At 41.7% G+C, this 18,902-nt stretch overlaps 1 protein-coding gene across 3 annotated transcripts in view; it reads left to right on the forward strand.

Annotated features, from left to right (window-relative positions):
• The window catches only part of med12 (mediator complex subunit 12), a 32,752-nt gene that overhangs the window by 3,775 nt on the left and 10,075 nt on the right, over window positions 1–18,902 (forward strand). For all 3 annotated transcript variants that reach the window (XM_086015783.1, XM_086015803.1, XM_086015793.1), the window contains exons 2-32: window positions 390–494; window positions 588–779; window positions 2,000–2,159; window positions 2,240–2,415; window positions 2,914–3,024; window positions 3,264–3,539; window positions 4,361–4,507; window positions 4,588–4,687; window positions 4,795–4,931; window positions 5,038–5,169; window positions 6,227–6,353; window positions 6,464–6,753; window positions 7,537–7,710; window positions 8,061–8,205; window positions 8,818–8,936; window positions 9,138–9,281; window positions 9,379–9,542; window positions 10,029–10,160; window positions 11,047–11,274; window positions 11,420–11,564; window positions 12,476–12,596; window positions 13,873–13,983; window positions 14,067–14,180; window positions 14,261–14,397; window positions 14,849–15,028; window positions 15,245–15,316; window positions 15,405–15,568; window positions 16,791–16,952; window positions 17,041–17,242; window positions 18,410–18,519; window positions 18,609–18,744. In XM_086015783.1, coding sequence (XP_085871909.1) covers window positions 390–494; window positions 588–779; window positions 2,000–2,159; window positions 2,240–2,415; window positions 2,914–3,024; window positions 3,264–3,539; window positions 4,361–4,507; window positions 4,588–4,687; window positions 4,795–4,931; window positions 5,038–5,169; window positions 6,227–6,353; window positions 6,464–6,753; window positions 7,537–7,710; window positions 8,061–8,205; window positions 8,818–8,936; window positions 9,138–9,281; window positions 9,379–9,542; window positions 10,029–10,160; window positions 11,047–11,274; window positions 11,420–11,564; window positions 12,476–12,596; window positions 13,873–13,983; window positions 14,067–14,180; window positions 14,261–14,397; window positions 14,849–15,028; window positions 15,245–15,316; window positions 15,405–15,568; window positions 16,791–16,952; window positions 17,041–17,242; window positions 18,410–18,519; window positions 18,609–18,744 — 4,713 coding nt within the window. The remainder of the gene's footprint in view (window positions 1–389; window positions 495–587; window positions 780–1,999; window positions 2,160–2,239; window positions 2,416–2,913; window positions 3,025–3,263; window positions 3,540–4,360; window positions 4,508–4,587; window positions 4,688–4,794; window positions 4,932–5,037; window positions 5,170–6,226; window positions 6,354–6,463; window positions 6,754–7,536; window positions 7,711–8,060; window positions 8,206–8,817; window positions 8,937–9,137; window positions 9,282–9,378; window positions 9,543–10,028; window positions 10,161–11,046; window positions 11,275–11,419; window positions 11,565–12,475; window positions 12,597–13,872; window positions 13,984–14,066; window positions 14,181–14,260; window positions 14,398–14,848; window positions 15,029–15,244; window positions 15,317–15,404; window positions 15,569–16,790; window positions 16,953–17,040; window positions 17,243–18,409; window positions 18,520–18,608; window positions 18,745–18,902) is intronic.

Genomic DNA, 18,902 nt, shown 5'->3' on the forward strand with positions numbered 1-18,902 from the left:
ATTGTACGATGTGTGATTCCCAATTTGCTTTTTGGTCAACCTGTTGGCTAATATAAAGCCATTCATATAGATTCAGATCCTTCAAAGCCCTATTGCAGGCAGCTCATTTGTATATTAACATAAAAAGACAGACTGCTTTCTCATCATATTATCCTCAAAATTAGTTAGTATACATTTTAGAAATTGTTTGAACAGAATATGCAGAAATGTAACGTGTTTCGCTTTATTTTGGCAAATGCCACAAGCATGAGCCAAAAATGTACAGTATTTGTTTAATTTCACACTTGATCGGTGTACAGATACACATTTAGTATTTGTTTTTATATTATACATTTATTATTTTACAAGACAAAGTCAAAGTCAAATTTCTGTAATATTTTTGCGTCCAGGATGAGCTGACTGCATTGAATGTGAAACAAGGATTCAACAACCAGCCAGCTGTGTCTGGTGATGAACATGGCAGTGCCAAAAATGTCAACTTCAACCCCTCCAAGGTGATTTTTAATTTTTTTTGGTGGTTTTCATCGAACATGCTTCTGCCCACATTTTATTACCATTCCTGCTTGACATTTTGTCTGACTTTCCAGATCAGTTCCAACTTCAGCAGCATCATCGCAGAAAAGCTGCGCTACAACACCTTTCCCGACACGGGCAAGCGTAAGCCGCAGGTCAACCAGAAGGATAATTTCTGGCTGGTCACAGCCAGGTCGCAGAGCTCCGTCAATAACTGGTTCACGGATTTAGCTGGCACAAAACCGCTAACGCAGCTGGCCAAAAAGGTAAGAAGACCCCTAATGGAGGTCTCTGGAATTCTCATTAAGGGATTGATTAGTATTGATTTGAACAGGCAGTATCATCACAATGAATTGAATTGCCTCTGGCGCTCTGAAGGTTCTCCGTCATTGTTTCTGATTGGACAGGAGTAACATCTGGGTAATCAAGTCATGAAATGCTTTGACAGATAAGATCTTGTTTGGTCATTTAGTGACTCAGAGCATTTATTCTATCAACCGCAGATGAGAGAGGGCAGCTGGGTTTTATTCAAATAAACCCATTTTTTGGTAAAAATCTTAAACACTACATTAAAGATGAAGTGTCCACATAACGAAAGATAATCTTTGATAATGCAAAGGGAACTCATTTACAAAAATGCAGCCCACTCTAGGTACCTCTGTAGTTGCTGCTATTTTGGTGAGCAACCAGTCCCGCTAGTTGTATTCGGGCTCACTCTAGTGATACTTGAAAGAATAACTGCCCAAGTGCAGTTCAGTTGTATTTCACTTTTTAGTCAAAGGTTCCTCTATTTTGGCGCAGTGTTAATGTTCAAACTGTGCATAATGTTACAGGGACTTGTAATAGTATTATGTTCATGGACAGTTTGAGAACGACTGGTTAGTTTAACAAAGCAGAAGTTAAGTCTTTCATGGTGTACGTGTTTGGTATTTTTTTCTCTCATGAAGGGAAATTGGCAGTATCTATTTGAGGGAGGTGTTTATTTTTCTTAACTGAATGACTGTGAACATCGGTCATTATTGAATCATTGAATATCAATCATTATAACTTTCCCCTCCACAGTCATTTTACTTTTGTCATTGTTTAAATGTGTAGCAGATATTTCTCACCTTCTGCACTTTCTTTTTAAACGGCATCCTAAATATCAGCTTTACAGATGCCATTTCTGCTCTGCCGCCTGTGTATGTTGCGGTAAAGACGTCCACTGCAACACACTGTGGTTGCTATCAGTCATTGGTAAATGTAATTAAGCCAGGTAGGGGGCACCACCTGTTATCTTTTCCTGGGTTGAATGAGCCATCTGTTTGTGGTGCGGTGTTTATTTAATCAGGTGGATGACGCATGCAGTGATTAATTGGGGCACTGCGTCTGTAAGGAAATGTGACATATGCCACGCTTCAGTTAGTGGACCCATCAACACAGTATTATATATCTGTATTTTTCCTATTGCTGTTTCCTTTTTAATTAACTCAAATTCTTATTGCAGGTGCCCATTTTCAGCAAGAAGGAGGAGGTTTTTGGGTACTTGGCGAAGTACTTGGTTCCCGTCATGCGCTCAGCGTGGATGATCAAGATGACGTGCGCTTACCATGCAGCCATCACAGAAACTAAAGTCAAGAAGAGGCACGTGATTGATCCTTGTATAGGTAAGAAACATGCGTCTGCTCTCACCATTGGTCTTCACGCGCTAGGAGTATTTCTTTGACATTGAAATATGTGTTTATAGAATGGACCCAAATCATCACAAAGTACTTGTGGGAGCAGCTCCAAAAGGTCGCCGAGTTCTACCGACAGTGCCCCAGTCAAGGCTGCAGCTCGCCGCTCCCTGCCACTCCCACTGACGTTGAAATGGCCACCAAGCAGTGGGAGTACAACGAGAAGCTGGCCATGTTCATGTTTCAGGTCAGCACATCCATCTGACTTCCATGGTGTTTACAGTGGCGAAAAACGAGGTCCTTCAGTTTGGATGAATTCTTTTGTGAAGGGTTGACTGATAGTTGAGGAAATTGTGATTTACCACCTTCTCGACTAATTAGGCCAAACTGTACCAAAATTCGCTATAATGAATTTCTATTTAAGGGCCACATGGAATACTAATAGAACGTTTGCCTTCAAATCACGGCTCTGGCCTTCCTGTGTGTTCTTTCATTATTAGAGTATTAGCTTTTAATGTTTTGATGGTATTATGGAGGGTGTTTTCTTGCCATATTTAAATGCTGCAATAAATAGTGAATATTGCCCAGAAACTTCATGTGGGGGGGGGGAAAGAGTAAATCGAACTTGCCATGTCTTTCAGAAAAATCGCAATGCAGTCTTTTAAGTTGATAGTGGACGATAGGAGGACGCCAAGCAAAACGGCTACATTTGATTAGTTTTCAATGAATGTATTGATGTGTTCAGGATGGAATGCTGGACAGACATGAGTTCCTGACGTGGGTCCTGGAGTGTTTCGAGAAGGTCAGACCGGGCGAGGATGAGCTCCTGAGACTCCTCCTGCCGCTTTTACTGCAGGTAGAGCTTTCTCACCTTGCACTGACAGCCCAATTTCACTCCCTGAATCTTCCCGGGTGCCGCTGGACCGCACCCACACATATCAGTGTGATGTGACGGGCTGTCAAGCATTTCTCGCGTAGCAGCTGTGTACCTTCATCCATCAGCGAGCCTTTCATTTTGTTTCTTTCAAACCTCATGTCATAAGTCAGGGTGTAGATGTTTGTGTGTAACGCTGTGCATTGCTTCCACTCCCACAGTACTCGGGGGAATTCGTACAGTCGGCCTACTTGTCACGTAGGCTGGCTTACTTCTGCACGCGCCGCCTCAACCTGTTGCTAAGCGACGGCAGCCTGGGCCCTGGCGCCGGCGGCGGGCACCCGACGCACGGCATTTTGACGCCACAGGGAAACGCCCTTCCCCCGACACCGACCTCCCAACCAGCTGGAGGGAACCAACCCCAGACGCCATTCACAGACTTCTATATCTGCCCGCAGCACCGACCTTTGGTGTTTGGTCTCAGCTGCATGTTGCAGGTACGATGCTCGACCGCCATCCAGGAGTTTATGTGTTCTCTTTTGCTTTCATTTGTTGTATACATGTTGAAATGGGGCAAAAAAAAAAGCATGTTGTGAGTTAAGTCAGAGTTGTGACAATAAAGGAAAAATGTTTATTCTTAAAACTGTGAGAGAAAAAAAAGACAAATATTTTATGACATAGTTGTAATAGCATGTGGAAAAAGTCGTAATTTTATATGACAAAAGTAAAAGAAAGATATTTTTAAAGAGAATAGTTGTCTTGATAGGACTTTTTTTTTTACAAGAATCAAGTCATTGTGGAACAAGTCAGTAGAGTCATATTTTGTGGGGGAAAAAATCTTAATATGAGAAAAATGTTTTGATGATGCAAGAGTCGCCATCATTTTACATGAAAAAAAAGGTAATATTACAAGGAACAATGACTGTAATTTTACAAGAACAAAGCCATAAAACAAAAGTCAGAATGTTATTAGTTACATAAGAATAACTTAATTTTTAATCCCCCCCAAAACAAAATCATATTACAAGTAAAAAACAGTTGAAATTGACATTTTTATGAGGGAAATAGTCCACTACAAGAGAGTAAGTTTACATGGAAAAGTCATCATTTTGTGAAAGCGAAAACAGCTGTATATTTCAACCCAAAAAGAAAAACAATGTACTTTTACAAGAAGCCTGATACCTGTGTTAAGATGACAAATGAAACAGTCAGTCTTTTGGCATATTCCTACCAACCAGTATGAGCAATTTCATGTGCTATTTGCTCTTCCCAGTACAACTGCACCACTCACTAATTGGTGTGTTGTTGTCCTTTTCAGAGCATAGTGTTGTGTTGCCCCAGTGCTCTGGTGTGGCATTACTCTCTAACAGACAGCAGAAACAAGACCGGCTCCCCTCTGGACCTCCTCCCCATTGCCCCCTCCAGCTTACCAATGCCAGGGGGAAACACTGCCTTCACACAGCAGGTACTTTCATCTGCCATAGAAAATTATATCACGACTTCAAATCCCAGCAAGCGATTTTACTTTTCCACCGTCCGCCGTAGGTCCGTGTAAAGCTGAGAGAGATTGAGGAGCAAGTTAAGGAGCGAGGCCAGGCTGTGGAGTTTCGCTGGTCGTTTGACAAGTGCCAGGAGACCACGGCAGGTCGGGAAAACAGCCCGCTTGTCTCCGTCCGACATCTGCTCACAGAATGAGGTTTGTGTTTGGGAGCACTGGAGCGTTGTTTGAAAATGTCTTCATTCCGTGGTCAGGCTTCACCATCGGGAGGGTGCTGCACACCCTGGAGGTTTTGGACAACCACAGCTTTGAAAAGTCCGACTTTAACAACTCGCTGGACTCCTTGTACAACCGAATATTTGGTTCAGGCCAGAGCAAGGATGGCCATGAGGTACTTGACATCTTTGATGTCTTATATGTTAAAAAATAGATCCATAAAAAATTGCAGCGCTCAGAATAGCGTACCAGAATGCTTTACAAAGTGTGCTTCCGCGCAGATGTCGCCGGATGACGATGCGGTGGTGACCCTGCTTTGTGAATGGGCCGTTTGCTGTAAGCGATCAGGTAGACACCGAGCCATGGTGGTGGCCAAGCTGCTGGAGAAACGCCAGGCTGAAATAGAAGCAGAGGTGAGCCCTGCTAACGTTGACCCGTTTTCTACCACAGTTTTATTCCCCAAGTCAGACAAGCATGTAGCTATCACCACAGTGCCATGAAAAAAGTGTTCATTTTTATACTAACTTTTATGTACGCCATTGAAGAATGGCCAAGCAAAGTCAAAGAGTTAGAAGAAACAAGTCCTAAATTATGAAAATGTAGTGTAGTATTATTAGAAAGTTGCAATGTTCAGTTAAAAACACTGTAGTTTTAAGAAAAGTTATGAAAAGTCTTTTAAAAGCTTTTTTTAATATTAGACATGTTGCATTTTTACAACAGTATGTTCTTATTACGTGAATTAAGTTGTATGGTAGATTTAATGTGTAATAATGATTTTATTCTGAATATATTTTGCTCAAATTAAGGCAAATTTACAAGGGGAAAAAACATTAAATTGTGTGTAATATGTAGAAAAGTATACATTTGACAAGAACAAAGTCGGAATATTGAGACAATCAAAACATCATTTTTTAGCCTCATTTAAATTAAATGTATTGTACTCACTACCAATTTTGTTCTGGTTAAAATTGTGCTAGAATAGATTTTCCAAGAATAACAATAATTTATTGATACTAAAGTTCAGAAAAAATGTCAGTAGTTTTACAAGAATACATTCGTAATACTGCAAACAGTCACAGTTTTATACGAACACTCACAATTTTGCAAGAACCGACACAGTACATGGGAGATGATGTAGACTGTGAAACAGACATCATATTAAAAAGTCAAAGTGAATAGGAAGAACATCCATCCATTTTCTACCACTTCACCTGTTCGGGGTCACGGGCGAGCTCGGGTTTATCCCAGCTGATTTAGAGTTGAGAGGCGTGGTTCACACAGGACTGACCGCTACTCAGTCGCACACTCGTGGTTGCCATGCAACCAGAGCAAGGCGCAGGCTACTGTACCTTTTGCTCTAAGTCAGATGAGATATGGAGAGAATGGATAATCCTGGATGCTGTCAGACAACATACTTGGCAATTGTGTAACCAGCGCTCCAAAGCTTATTTCTGGGTGTGTGTGAGGCAGCGATGCGGTGAGTCTGAGGTGGTGGATGAGAAGGGCTCGGTGTCGTCGGGTTCCCTTTCCGCCGCCACGCTTCCAGTCTTTCAGGATGTTCTGCTTCAGTTCCTGGATACTCAGGCCCCTACACTCAGTGAGTCGCTGCCTCTTATTATATCACCCAGAGTACATGTATTAGAGAGGATTTGAAACGGGGGAAAGACTCATTAAATTATTCATAACCAATTTTTCTCCTCTCTTTAGCGGAGCCCGGCAACGAGAACGAGCGAGTGGAGTTCTCCAACCTGGTGCTGCTTTTCTGCGAGCTCATCAGACATGATGTTTTCTCGCACAACATCTACATGTGCACGCTCATCTCCCGCGGCGACTTGTCCTCCGACGGCCACCTGCCACGCCCGCGCTCTCCCAGCGACGAGCCCTCGGACGAGTCGGATCGCAAGGAGCAGGACGCGGGCAGCAGCATCAAGATGGAGGACACTGGCCTGTCGGAGTCTATGGAAATCGACCACAACTCCAGTGCCAATTTTGACGAGGTATGCAGGTTATGAATATGATATCAAGGGTAGGGTTGGGAAATGAATTTGAATTTGGCAGCACCATTTTTTATTTATGTCATTTTTTCCAGACTTGCTTAGTTCAAAGCACAACCACAACATGGCTGCAAACAGTGGATCTAGTTAACAAAAGCACAGTCAATGTTGCCAAATTAGTTTCGCAATAAACATGTTTTCGAACCCTCCAGAGACTATTTATTTCTGAAAAGGTGACTAGTCTCTCGTGCTGAGCATTGCCAAAAACATGGTGCCAATTTATGCATTGCAAAAGTACCGGTAGTGATTTAACCACGTTGTGCCTCACTCTGCGACTGCAGATCGATGGACCAGCTGAACCAAGGAGTTTGACGGGCAGCTCATTTTAAGATGTCTAATTGCTCAAAATGTAATTTATTCAGCATTGTGTTCACTTACACGTTTTTTGACAAAAAGGGACATTTTGAGATGAAAGGAAATACTCATTTTCACATGATCTCAAAATATATAGATTTTTTTTTTTTTTTCCTGGAAGTTGCTGGTACAAAAAGACTTTATAAGCTTGTCTGGTATCAGATGAAATAAAGCAACTCCCACACTGAGGAAAAAAGAGCAAAACTTTCTCTGATTAATGTTGTCTTTTTCTTCTTGTATGAGTAAAGGGGGAAATGTTAAAATTTTTGGGGGGAGGAAGGTAAATCATTTTAAGGCCATATTGCCCGGCCCCAATCAAAGGATTTGTTGTGTGTGTTGTCGTCATATATTTCGTCACAATCCGCCTTGCAGATGTTCTCTCCTCCGATGCACTGCGAGTCCAAGGGCAGCCCCTCCCCAGAAAAATCAGCACCTGAGCAGGACAGCAAAAACACCTGCAAAGACAAGAGCATGGACCCCGCATTCCCCCAACTATACGAGCAGCCCCGGCACATTCAGTACGCCACCCACTTCCCCATTCCTCAGGTGAGAAGAAAAGTATCTCAGATTATCATTAAAACAAGATTCCTACATGTTTTGAGTCAGATTTTTATGGGTTTAAATTTGATAATATTGTATCAAAATCATTGTTTGTCTGTTTGGAGAAAACTGTCTGACAGCTTTCTACTTGTACTTCCTTTCCTGTTAAGATAAATATTTTATCACGACAGTTATTAGCTCAGTTTATGTGTTTTCCTGCCAAAGTATCAGATCTAATCTCATTGGAAAAAATATGATTTAATGTGACTCCCATTTGCCGCGACTGGAGTTATCCGGGCCATCTCTTCCCCGGTGGTTTATTTACTACCCTACCTCTTAACCCTACCTCGCCTTAGGAGGAAAACGCCAGCCATGAGTGCAACCAGCGTCTCGTAGTCCTCTACGGCGTGGGCAAACTGCGGGACGAGGCCCGACACACCATCAAGAAGATAACCAAAGATATCTTGAAGGTGCTCAACCGTAAAAGCACTGCAGAAACAGGTATTTTTGCCTCGAGTTCAGTGATGAGTCATTTGTTCTAATCTTCATTGTATTTTGCGCTGTGGGATCATGCAACACCGTCCTTTGGTCTCAAGTCTGGGTGTTAACGCTAACAGTTAAACTCTTCCTCGTTATCTGTGCATCATAGGCTTGTTCATTACATCCAATTAGTATGCTATATCCGTCTTCACAGCGTCTTAACCATGTAGAGCCTCAAATGTATACAAACTATTACACTTGCATGTATGTGGAGGGAGGGAGGGAGGGAGGGATCGAGGGTGAGAGTGTGAGAGAGTGAGAGAATGAGAGAATGCATACATATATTCACACTGTACAATACATTTTGAAATGTGACACAGAGATACAAATATTTGGAAAAACATTTTTTTAAAATGATTATTGATAATAGTTTACCATAAAATAGTCTTTTTTTTCTTCTTAAAAACAATAGTTTTCTTCTGTAAAGACATTTGTAACAATCTATTACCTTGAGTTTTGGAAAAGTTTTTCTGTGAAAAGTGCACTTCACATTTGGAAATGATTTATTATTAGCTTTACCTGAATTGCACCCCATCAGGGGTCAATTGTCTCACCCCGTTATGTTTTGTACAGGTGGTGAAGAGGGACAAAAGAGAAAGAGGAGTAAGCCAGAGGCCTTCCCCACTGCAGAAGATATCTTCTCCAAGTTCCAGCACCTCTCCCACTTTGACCAGCACCAGGTCACCTCGCAGGTGAGACAGCATCTGCTAATTCTCACAAATTCTCCATAGTGTGATATTTCAGTGTTAATCATACAAACTGAACAAAATGATCTCCTTTGAATGCAATGGGCATACTTGAATGCAGCTTGAATATATAATCAACGGAAGTGCCCCTTTTGTCAGGGCCGAAGCCGAAGCTCACCAAGAGGTTTTTTTTTTTTTTTTCTGTAGGTGTCCAGAAACGTGCTCGAACAAATCACCAGCTTTGCCTTAGGGATGTCTTATCACTTGCCTCTAGTGCAGCACATTCAGTTCATCTTTGACCTCATGGAGTACTCCCTCAACATTAGTGGCCTCATCGACTTTGCTATTCAGGTTAACTGCACTCATTAAATCATGAAGTCTTTACTATTGTGGCTTTGTCAATCAACCGTTTAGGTTTTATTTCTTTCTTTTTTTTTTTTTTTTGTAGCTTCTGAACGAGCTGAGCTTGGTGGAAGCCGAGCTGCTGCTCAAATCGTCCAGCCTGGTGGGCAGCTACACCACCAGCCTGTGTCTGTGTATTGTGGCTGTGCTGAGGAGGTACCACTCCTGTCTCATTCTCAATCCCGAGCAGACGGCGCAAGTTTTTGACGGGTATGTTGCTCACGAACCTTTTGACCATCATCAGCAAGTTTCTCATGTGCATCGCAATCAACATGAATGTGTTCGGTTCAAATTAGAAACCTATTACAGTAATTCCTAGCCACTGTGCCACAGCACAGTAGTGTTGTCAAAGATTGGATGTGTTGTAGGAAAGTAACCAGTTTCATTTGTCAGAAAATTATTTACTACAAAACATAGATTGTTGCCATTCAAAGAGCAGAATTATAGCTTTGTGTTCAACTGAAGAGAGCCAAATTTCACTGGGTTTTTTTTTCAGCATTTTGCTTTTGATCTTATTATTGGAGACATACCTAATTGTCACTGAAAATGCTGACAAGGTAGCTAGCCGTGCCAGGTTAAATCTTTTTCTTGACGCCTTAGCAATGTCCAGCACAATGGCTGATTTGGGATGACTAACTAAAATATGAATGTGAAGCCTGTCAATTTGACATTGGTCTTTGTCAAATGGTGCTCTAGACTACGCATTGTGGTGAAGTCGGGTGTGAACCCAGCAGACTGTTGTTCGGCTGAGCGCTGCATCTTGGCCTACTTGTATGACCTCTACACCTCCTGCAGTCACCTAAAGAACAAGTTTGGCGAGATCTTCAGGTACTGAATACATTTCAGATTCATGAGAAAAATACATTGGTTATATATCATTGCTGTCATGTGAAAAACACTTATCTCCATTTTTTTTTTTTTTTTTTTTTTTTTTTTTTTTTTTTACATTTTCTTATTTTTACATGAGTCATGTTTCTGCGTTACAGACATCGCATTAAAGGGAAAAATAAAAAAAGTTTCCAAAATTGGAGATAAGTGTTTTTCACAGGACAGCGATGATATGCTAAAATGCATATAGGGATACAAAATGCATATAGGTGGGTAAATATATTAAAATAATAAAAAATCCATCCATCCATCCATTATCTATACCGCTTATCCTCACAAGGGTCGCGGGCTTGCTGGAGCCTATCCCAGCAGTCTTCGGGCAGTAGTCAGGGGACACCCTGTATTGGTTGCCATCCAATCACAGGACACACAGAGACAAAAAAACATCCACACTCACAATCACACCTAGGGGCAATTTAGAGTGTTCAATCAATTTACCATGCATGTTTTTGGAATGTTGGAGGAAACCGGAGTACCCGGAGAAAACCCACGCACTCATGGGGAAAACACGCAAACCCCACACAGGGAGGCCGGGGGATCAAACCCATGACCTCTGAACTGTGAGGCGGACATGCTAACCAGTCGACCACCGTGCCGCCCCAAAATAAAAAATCATTAATAAAAAAAAAATAATAATATTGAAATTAACTCATTTACCGCCATTGACATATTTATTTGTCTTTTCACCGTCCAGCCATTCAATAACCAGGAAGTTATTTATACTTTTTTCAATTTTTTTCAAACGTTTGGGTAAAAGATGGTCTGAAAATGTCTGGCAGTGAATGAGTTAAATAAAATATGTGTTTGTGTATCGCTCTCCTTTTAGTGAGTTCTGCTCCAAAGTGAAGAACTCCATCTATTGCAACATTGACCCCTCGGACTCCAACATGCTGTGGGATCCCGTGTTTATGATGGAGGCCATCGCCAACCCCTCGGCGCACAACTTCAACCACTCCATGGTGGGCAAGATCCTCAACGACAGCCCAGCCAATCGCTACAGCTTCGTGTGCAACGTTCTCATGGACGTGTGTGTGGACCACCGGGACCCTGAGAGGTACTATATTGGGAATATCAAAGTACAATTTGGATTGACAGTAAAAAAGTTGATTTTGGAGTTTGAGTTGAGATTTACGGATACATAACCTGCTCCACGACTTGTCCCAGAGTGGTTGTGAAAAGGCTGGTGTTTCTCTTCAAAGGGTGAACGATATCGGGATCCTGTGTGCCGAGCTGACGGCGTATTGTCGCTCCCTGAGTGCCGAGTGGCTCGGCATCCTCAAGGCGCTCTGCTGCTCCTCCAACAACGGCAACTGCGGCTTCAATGACCTGCTGTGTAACGTTGATGTACGTTCATATTTCACTTAACTAAATGCTGATTCTCACTTTCAACAAGGAACCTCCAAAAACACAGTGTTCCCTGTTACCGGTTGACTTCCAAGGGTTCAACTCTTAAGTTGTACCACTTTTCAGCATTTGACTTTGAAGGGTCCCCACTGTAGGACAGCACGGTGAAATAGTGGTCTGTACATCTGCCTTTATAGTTCCGAGGTTTGGGCCTTCCTGAAAGACGTTTTCATGGTCTCGCCATTGTTGTGTGTTTTTTTTTTTTTATGAGTACTCCATCTTGCTCTCACATCCCCAAACCAATGTGTGTTAGGTAAATAGACCACCCTCTTTGTGTCCTCTAATTGGCTGGCAACCTGTCCAAGGGTATACCCTATGTGCTGTATCTCCCAAAGTCAGATAGTATAGGCGCCAGCTCACCCGAGACCCAAGGACAGGCGTGTCAAACAAATTTTTGTCACGGGACACATCATAGTTTTGGTGTCACTCGGAGGGCCGTTAAAACTGTGAACTCATGTGAATGTATGACCGACTTACATTAACACGTATACACAACAAATTGATGGATGACTAGTTTTTAAATCACAAGCCTGTAAATAATTGTTCAACTTGAGAACAAATGCTTGCATTATCTCATATGTAGTGTAAAAAGTTAAATCAATTTGAAAGAAACATGTCAAGTCAACACATGATTTGCCTTCGCGGGCCACATTAAATGGTATCACGGACCTGGCCCCCACTCCTGCAATGAAATTACAATGAAAAATGGATGGGCTCCACTATATAAAGAGATGATTGAGCACCTCTTTTGATTGCTTAAAGTTAATATTGCCTAGGCTTGCTCTTACTTACTCTTTGACTCTTAATTAGCAGTGGTTTTTTTTTGGTTTTTTTGCTCTTATGTTCCTCAGGTTAGCGATTTGTCCTTTCACGATTCCCTGGCGACGTTTGTGGCCATTCTCATCGCAAGACAGTGTCTTCTCCTGGAGGACCTCGTCCGCTGTGTGGCTATTCCATCCCTCCTCAATGCAGGTAAGGATCCCAATTTACATATTTCCTCAAATAGTGGCTGTTCGGCTAATAGACCTCCGGCCTCAATTAATCACTGTGTAGTCTGCACCGTGCGTAGTATTAAACTGCCATGTGATCACACCACAATGTTGTGTATGTGGATGTTTTTGTTCCAGGGAGCTACGTGCCCAGTTATTACCAATAGTTTCACTTAACAAAAATTGTAATATGCCAAAAATGTACTCAAATCTCCCTATAGATACTCTTCCCTTTTGCAATTGAGTGAATAATATGCCATTGTTTTTGAAAAACTACTACCGTATTTTCCGGACTATAAGCCGGGTGAGGAGGCTATACACTCGGTTATGAATTAGGTGATATGCGGAAGTACAGCAATAAACGTGGTGGACGTTAACTGACAAAGTGGCAGCAGACAGTGAAATGAAGACAAGTACTGTTTATTTTCTCTTGGTTCTGTTCCGTATTAATCAACAAAGTTGCTGCCGTGTTAAAAGGCACTTTTAGGAAAAAATCTGTCCAGGTACATATATGTACATTTATTATTTATTTATTATTATTTATTTCATAAATGCAGTGAATATCTCATTTTCAACATAGAAGAAGACGACTTCATGGGTTTCAGCGAAGATGATTAAAGTGACTTGTGATTTCAAACACAGTTTCTGCTACTGTTTTTACATCTCAAATTTGGAAATGTTCAGGCAGGCTGCCTCATACAACAATCACACAGCCGTTGGGGAATATACAGACCTGGTACCGCCTACATCAGTGAAATATCCAAATTAGTGAATTATACAGCTTTACTGTGTCTCTGATGCGCCACGTTGCCAAACATCTATATATAAAAATAATGTATTCTTAGCACCCTGGTGGGTTGCAACATGAAAATATACGAGACTTTACTCTTACCAGGGATGAGAGTAAACGCCACTTGTTTGATGTGGCCATGAAGCTTTGTGAGCTTGCCAAAGTACCCCCCTAGACCACTGTTATTCTTTTGCTATTTTTATTTTATTTATTTTTTTCTCCACTCAAGGCTCTGATACAATGGTTAATTCAGCCATGCTGTGCTGTTGGCTGCTTTTACAACGCTACACACGCCAAATGTTCCCGCTTTGTTCTCCTTCCCCTTTTTTTTTTTCCACCAGCCCCTGATGAAAAATGTATTTATGAGGGACATAGTTTTAAATTTAGACAGATATGCTTTGGAGTAGTTCATTGTACCATTTTTTTGAACAACCTCAAGCCATCACATGTGAACTCCTGTTCTTTTTAGCCTGCAGCGAGCAAGACTCTGAGCCAGGAGCGAGACTCACCTGCAGGATTTTGTTGCACCTTTTCAAGACACCGCAGCGCAACCCTGTGCCCCAAGATGGCATCAAGTCAGGTTATAAAAAATATTCTAAACATATGTTCATGTTATGTAGTTACGAAAAACAAACAAAATAACAACGATGTAATAACTTGCAGACAAGTCTTCCGTCGGTATCCGGTCATCATGCGACCGTCATCTCCTAGCGGCGTCACAAAACAGCATAGTAGTGGGAGCAGTTTTTGCCGTCCTCAAAGCTGTCTTCATGTTAGGTAAGCAAGCGTTCGGGTGGTGGGTTACCAGATCGGCAGTCACAAGTGTACCTTTTACATCAGTCTTGATGTGGTTGCAGGTGATGCTGAGCTCAGGGGCTCCGGACTATCGCATTCAGCTGGCCTTGACGACCTATCAGAGGGCCGCAACGTCTCCATAGAAACAGCTAGCTTGGACGTGTATGCAAAGTATGTCCTGAAGACGATTTGCCAGCAGGTGAGTGTATCTCACCAAACCGAAAAACATTGTTTTGTTATTTTTACTTCATTTATTTAATTGCTGATTCGCTTAGACAGATCAAGGAATTCCTTCTGCCTAAAAGTGAGTTGTGGCGTCCATTTTAACTTAAGTTCAAGTTACCAGAAATAGTTTCATGGTTCCAAACTGAGGTTTCTTGTTCTTGATCTACTAGTACTATCAGGTAGGTTGGTAGAAAGAGGGAAGTCGAATTGTCACAGCAATATTCACACATAAACACTTGTATTAATAATGTAGAAACAAACAAAAAAATAATACCAAGTACAAGAGCAAAATTGTGAAAGAATCCACACAAAATCCAAATCTAAGTGGAAAAAAACAACAAAAAACAGATATTGCCAAGATGTGACATTAGGGAATTGCACTGTCATTGTTCTTCTATGCTGACCTCTCGTCTTCCTCTCTACAGGAGTGGGTGGGGGAGCGCTGTCTCAAGTCTCTGTCTGAGGACAGCAGTGCCCTTCAGGACCCAGTGCTGGTCAACATTCAGGCCCAACGGCTGCTGCAGCTCATTTGCTACCCTCACCGGCAGCTGGACAGTGACGACGGTGACAACCCTCAGAGGCAGCGCATCAAACGCATCCTACAGGTTCACCTTTTTTTTTTTTTTTTTTTTTTTGCTTGTGCCGAAAGATTACTTACTGATGTTTTTTTATTTAAAAAAAAAAAAAGTCAGACTGAACATGCTGCATTTTTCTATAAAGGAGCCATTTGAAGTGTGAGCATTTGCTGCCCTCTTCAGGCAGTGCCATGTCTTACTCTCCACATATAATCAGAATAACAATGAAAAACTCTCTACTTGTAGAATATGGACCAGTGGACAATGAGACAGTCATCTCTGGAACTGCAGCTGATGATCAAACAGAGCACAAACAATGCAAGTTGACTTCATCGGACACTGGACCATCACAACCTAGAAACTTGACCACCATTTTGAAAAATGTGTTGTAATTTCCCTCTCATAGGAGCTCTATTCTCTCTTGGAGAACATAGCCAAGGCCACAATCGAGGTGTTTCAAAAATCAGCTGAGATGAACTCCAATAACCCCTCAGGGAACGGTGCAGCGCTTCAAACTGGCTCTGCGTCCAATAACAGCAGCACCACCAGCAAGATGAAACCTATTTTAAGGTGAGTGTGTTGCCCACTTTAATGCAGATAGACTAAGGCAATACGGCCTTAAAATTATAATACAATTTTTAAAAAATCACACGCAAAAAATTATTTGTGTTTTTTCCTCTTTGCTTATAGAAAAATCCAATTATTATTTTATGCATGTTTTTAGCTTTTTTTCCTCTTCTGTGATTTTGTTTTTCCTCCTCATACCAACAAGCTATTTTTGTTTTTAGAAATGACTATTTTTGTTCTTTACATATAATGTGGAGACAGTCATTCGTCACTTTTTTGAAAAATCAAAATCTAGTGCCAAAGTTGCTCATTTTGTAACATTAACTGCTTTTGTAAAGTTGCTTCTCTCTAGTGGAAGCATTGCACATCAGCGGGAGCACACTTTGAACTACCAAAGCTGCTGAAAAAAATTGTTCTGACAGTTAAACTTGAATCAGTTCATAAAGTGGATTCCGCACAGTCCTAATAGACCAGGGGTGGGCAATTCCGGCCCTCGAGGGCCAGTATCCTGCCTGTTTTCCATCTCTCCCTGCTGGAACACACCTGATTCTAATGGTCATATAATCAGCAAGGTCTGCAGAACCTGGATAACGATCCTGATTATTTGAATCAGGTGGGTTGCACCAGGGTGACCTAGAAAATATGCAGGAAGGCCGGAATTGCCCACCCCTGTAAGAGACGCTCTCTAATGCACTTAAAAGCGGAAATCAACCCAAACATACCTTTTTCAAGAACATGTTCCCAGCAGGCCCACTAGTTTAAACACGGCATTCTGATTAATATTGCGTGTGTGCAATAAGAGTTAAACATCAAAATCTGCCTGTTTTTAGCCATCTCATGGGCGGCCATTTTGTCATTTCTGTCAACTGAAAATGACATCACAACTACTCAGGGCATAGGTAACGACCAATCACTGCTCAGCTTCAGTAAACAGGCGACCAATCACGGTAAACAGGTGAACTGTGATTGGTCATTACCTGAGCCCTGAGTAGTTGTGATGTCATTTTCAGTCGACCAAAGTGACAAAATGGCCGCCCCCTGAGATGACTAAAAACGAGTGGATTAACTCTTATTCCACAAATGGAGTATTTATCGGAATGCCTTGTTTATATTGATAAAAAAAAAAACATGTTTGGGTTGACTTCCTCTTCAATGACATCTATTTTGTTTTAAATGTAGAAAATATTGTGGTAGGATTTACATTATTCATTGCCATCTGTTTCAGTTCATCGGAGCGGTCGGGTGTATGGCTGGTGGCTCCGTTGATAGCCAAGCTGCCCACCTCAGTTCAGGGTCATGTTCTGAAGGCAGCCGGGGAGGAGCTGGAAAAAGGACAACACCTCGGTTCGTCCTCGCGGAAGGAGAGGGATCGCCAGAAGCAGAAAAGGTAATAGACAATTATTTTTTATCATTGGATGCTTGAATGATCCTTGACATTTCCCCCCCACACCCCCCCCACCCCCTCTATTTCTCAGTATGTCACTACTAAGCCAGCAGCCATTCCTGTCTTTGGTGTTGACCTGTCTGAAGGGTCAGGACGAACAGCGGGAGGGTCTCCTCACCTCTCTCTATAGCCAAGTTCAGCAGATAGTCACCAACTGGAGAGAGGACCAGTATCAGGACGACTGCAAGGCCAAGCAAATGATGCACGAGGCCCTGAAACTGCGACTCAATCTTGTAAGGACACTTACAAACAAAAACAAACAAAAATCTGGATCAGAAACCTAATTCTTCACCTTCATAGATATACACTTACTGCTAATGAATGAATTTTGCCATTAGGTTTATTAGGTAATTAAGGTAAATGTAAAAAAATGCCAATATAGCATAGTGGGTAGTACTAGATACAGTGGTACCTCTACTTACGAACGTCTCTTCATATGAAATTTTCAAGTTACAAAACGCCTCAACAGGAAAATATTGCCTCTTGTTACAAAAGAAATTTCAGGATACGAAAGGTAAAAGTATGGGCTGCTACTCGCAGGTCCAGAGTTTCCTGAACGCAACATACTCATAGCTGCTCTGCCATTGGCTATTACCTAGCACCTTCCTGGAATCCCATTGGGTAAGAGGGACCTCTACCGTATTTGTCTATGTGTGTAGATAGATAGGTAGATAGATATGTCTATGCAGCGTCGTCGTCATTCGCCCCCTGAGCCATTAGGTGTTCCAATAATATTACGTGAATTAGAAACGAGGAAAAGAAAAAAAAAAGGGAACATCTTTTTTTTTTTTTTTTTTTTTTTGTCAATACAAACTAAACAAGAGAAGTATGAAAAAGGAATGCGTTTGGTTGATCTCGCCAAAGAATATGACCGTAATGTATCGACAGTCGCCACGTTATTAAATCAGTTCTTTACAAAACGCCAGGCAAAAACCACTTCTGAGAGAGAACATGAACCAAAGAGGGCAAAAAGCGATGAGGACAGCAATTTAAAGGTAAACTACCATCATTTTTATTTCTTACTCTACTCTTTGTATTTTACATTATGCACAACTCTCATTTACTGTGCACTAATTTAATTGTAATATGTATTTGTTATATGTTTTGATGCATTTTTATGCTTTATAAAACATTTATGTCTGAATATTGGAGGTCTTGATATGGATTAGGGCATTTACATGGAAAACACGTCTCTACTTAAGAAATTTCTTCCAGAACCAATTAATTTCGTAAGTAGAGGTACCACTGTATGCATTTTGTATCCTGATCCCTTTTTTTCATTACACTCCAATGAAAACAAAACCTCCTTACTGTAGGTGCAAAACATGGCTCGGACAGTGTCTGCTGCCATTTTGTCAATAATACATGAATGTTAACTAGGTTTCCCCTGCACTAACAAGGTGGGCGGCATGTTCGACACAGTGCAACGCAGCACCCAGCAGACCACCGAATGGGCCGTCCTCCTCCTTGACATCATAAGCAGCGGAACGGTGGACATGCAGTCTAATAAGTGAGCCACGCCACTTTGGCACCACTGTCAATAATGTGTGAAATGTCAGTATGCTACATGCTCTCAACGCTTCTTTTCCTCTCCAACAGTGAGCTCTTCACAACTGTGCTGGACATGCTGAGCGTGCTGATTAATGGCACATTGGCCGCCGACATGTCCAGCATCTCTCAGGGCAGCATGGAGGAGAATAAGAGGGCCTACATGAATCTAGTCAAGAAGCTCAGGGTAAACTTTAATATGTGGAAATGTAGCTATCAAGTGTTTTGATGAAACATGTACTGTAGTGTATCTTACTTGGTGCATAACTGTCGCCTTAGCATTAAGTAGTAAGTAGTAAAAAAAAATACCAATTCCACTTAACACATTAAAGTGTAATCATAACA

This window comes from Filicampus tigris, chromosome 2, assembly GCF_054856515.1.
Source record: "Filicampus tigris isolate MCC_2025a chromosome 2, RoL_Ftig_1.0, whole genome shotgun sequence".
NCBI classification, from domain to species: Eukaryota; Metazoa; Chordata; class Actinopteri; order Syngnathiformes; family Syngnathidae; genus Filicampus; species Filicampus tigris.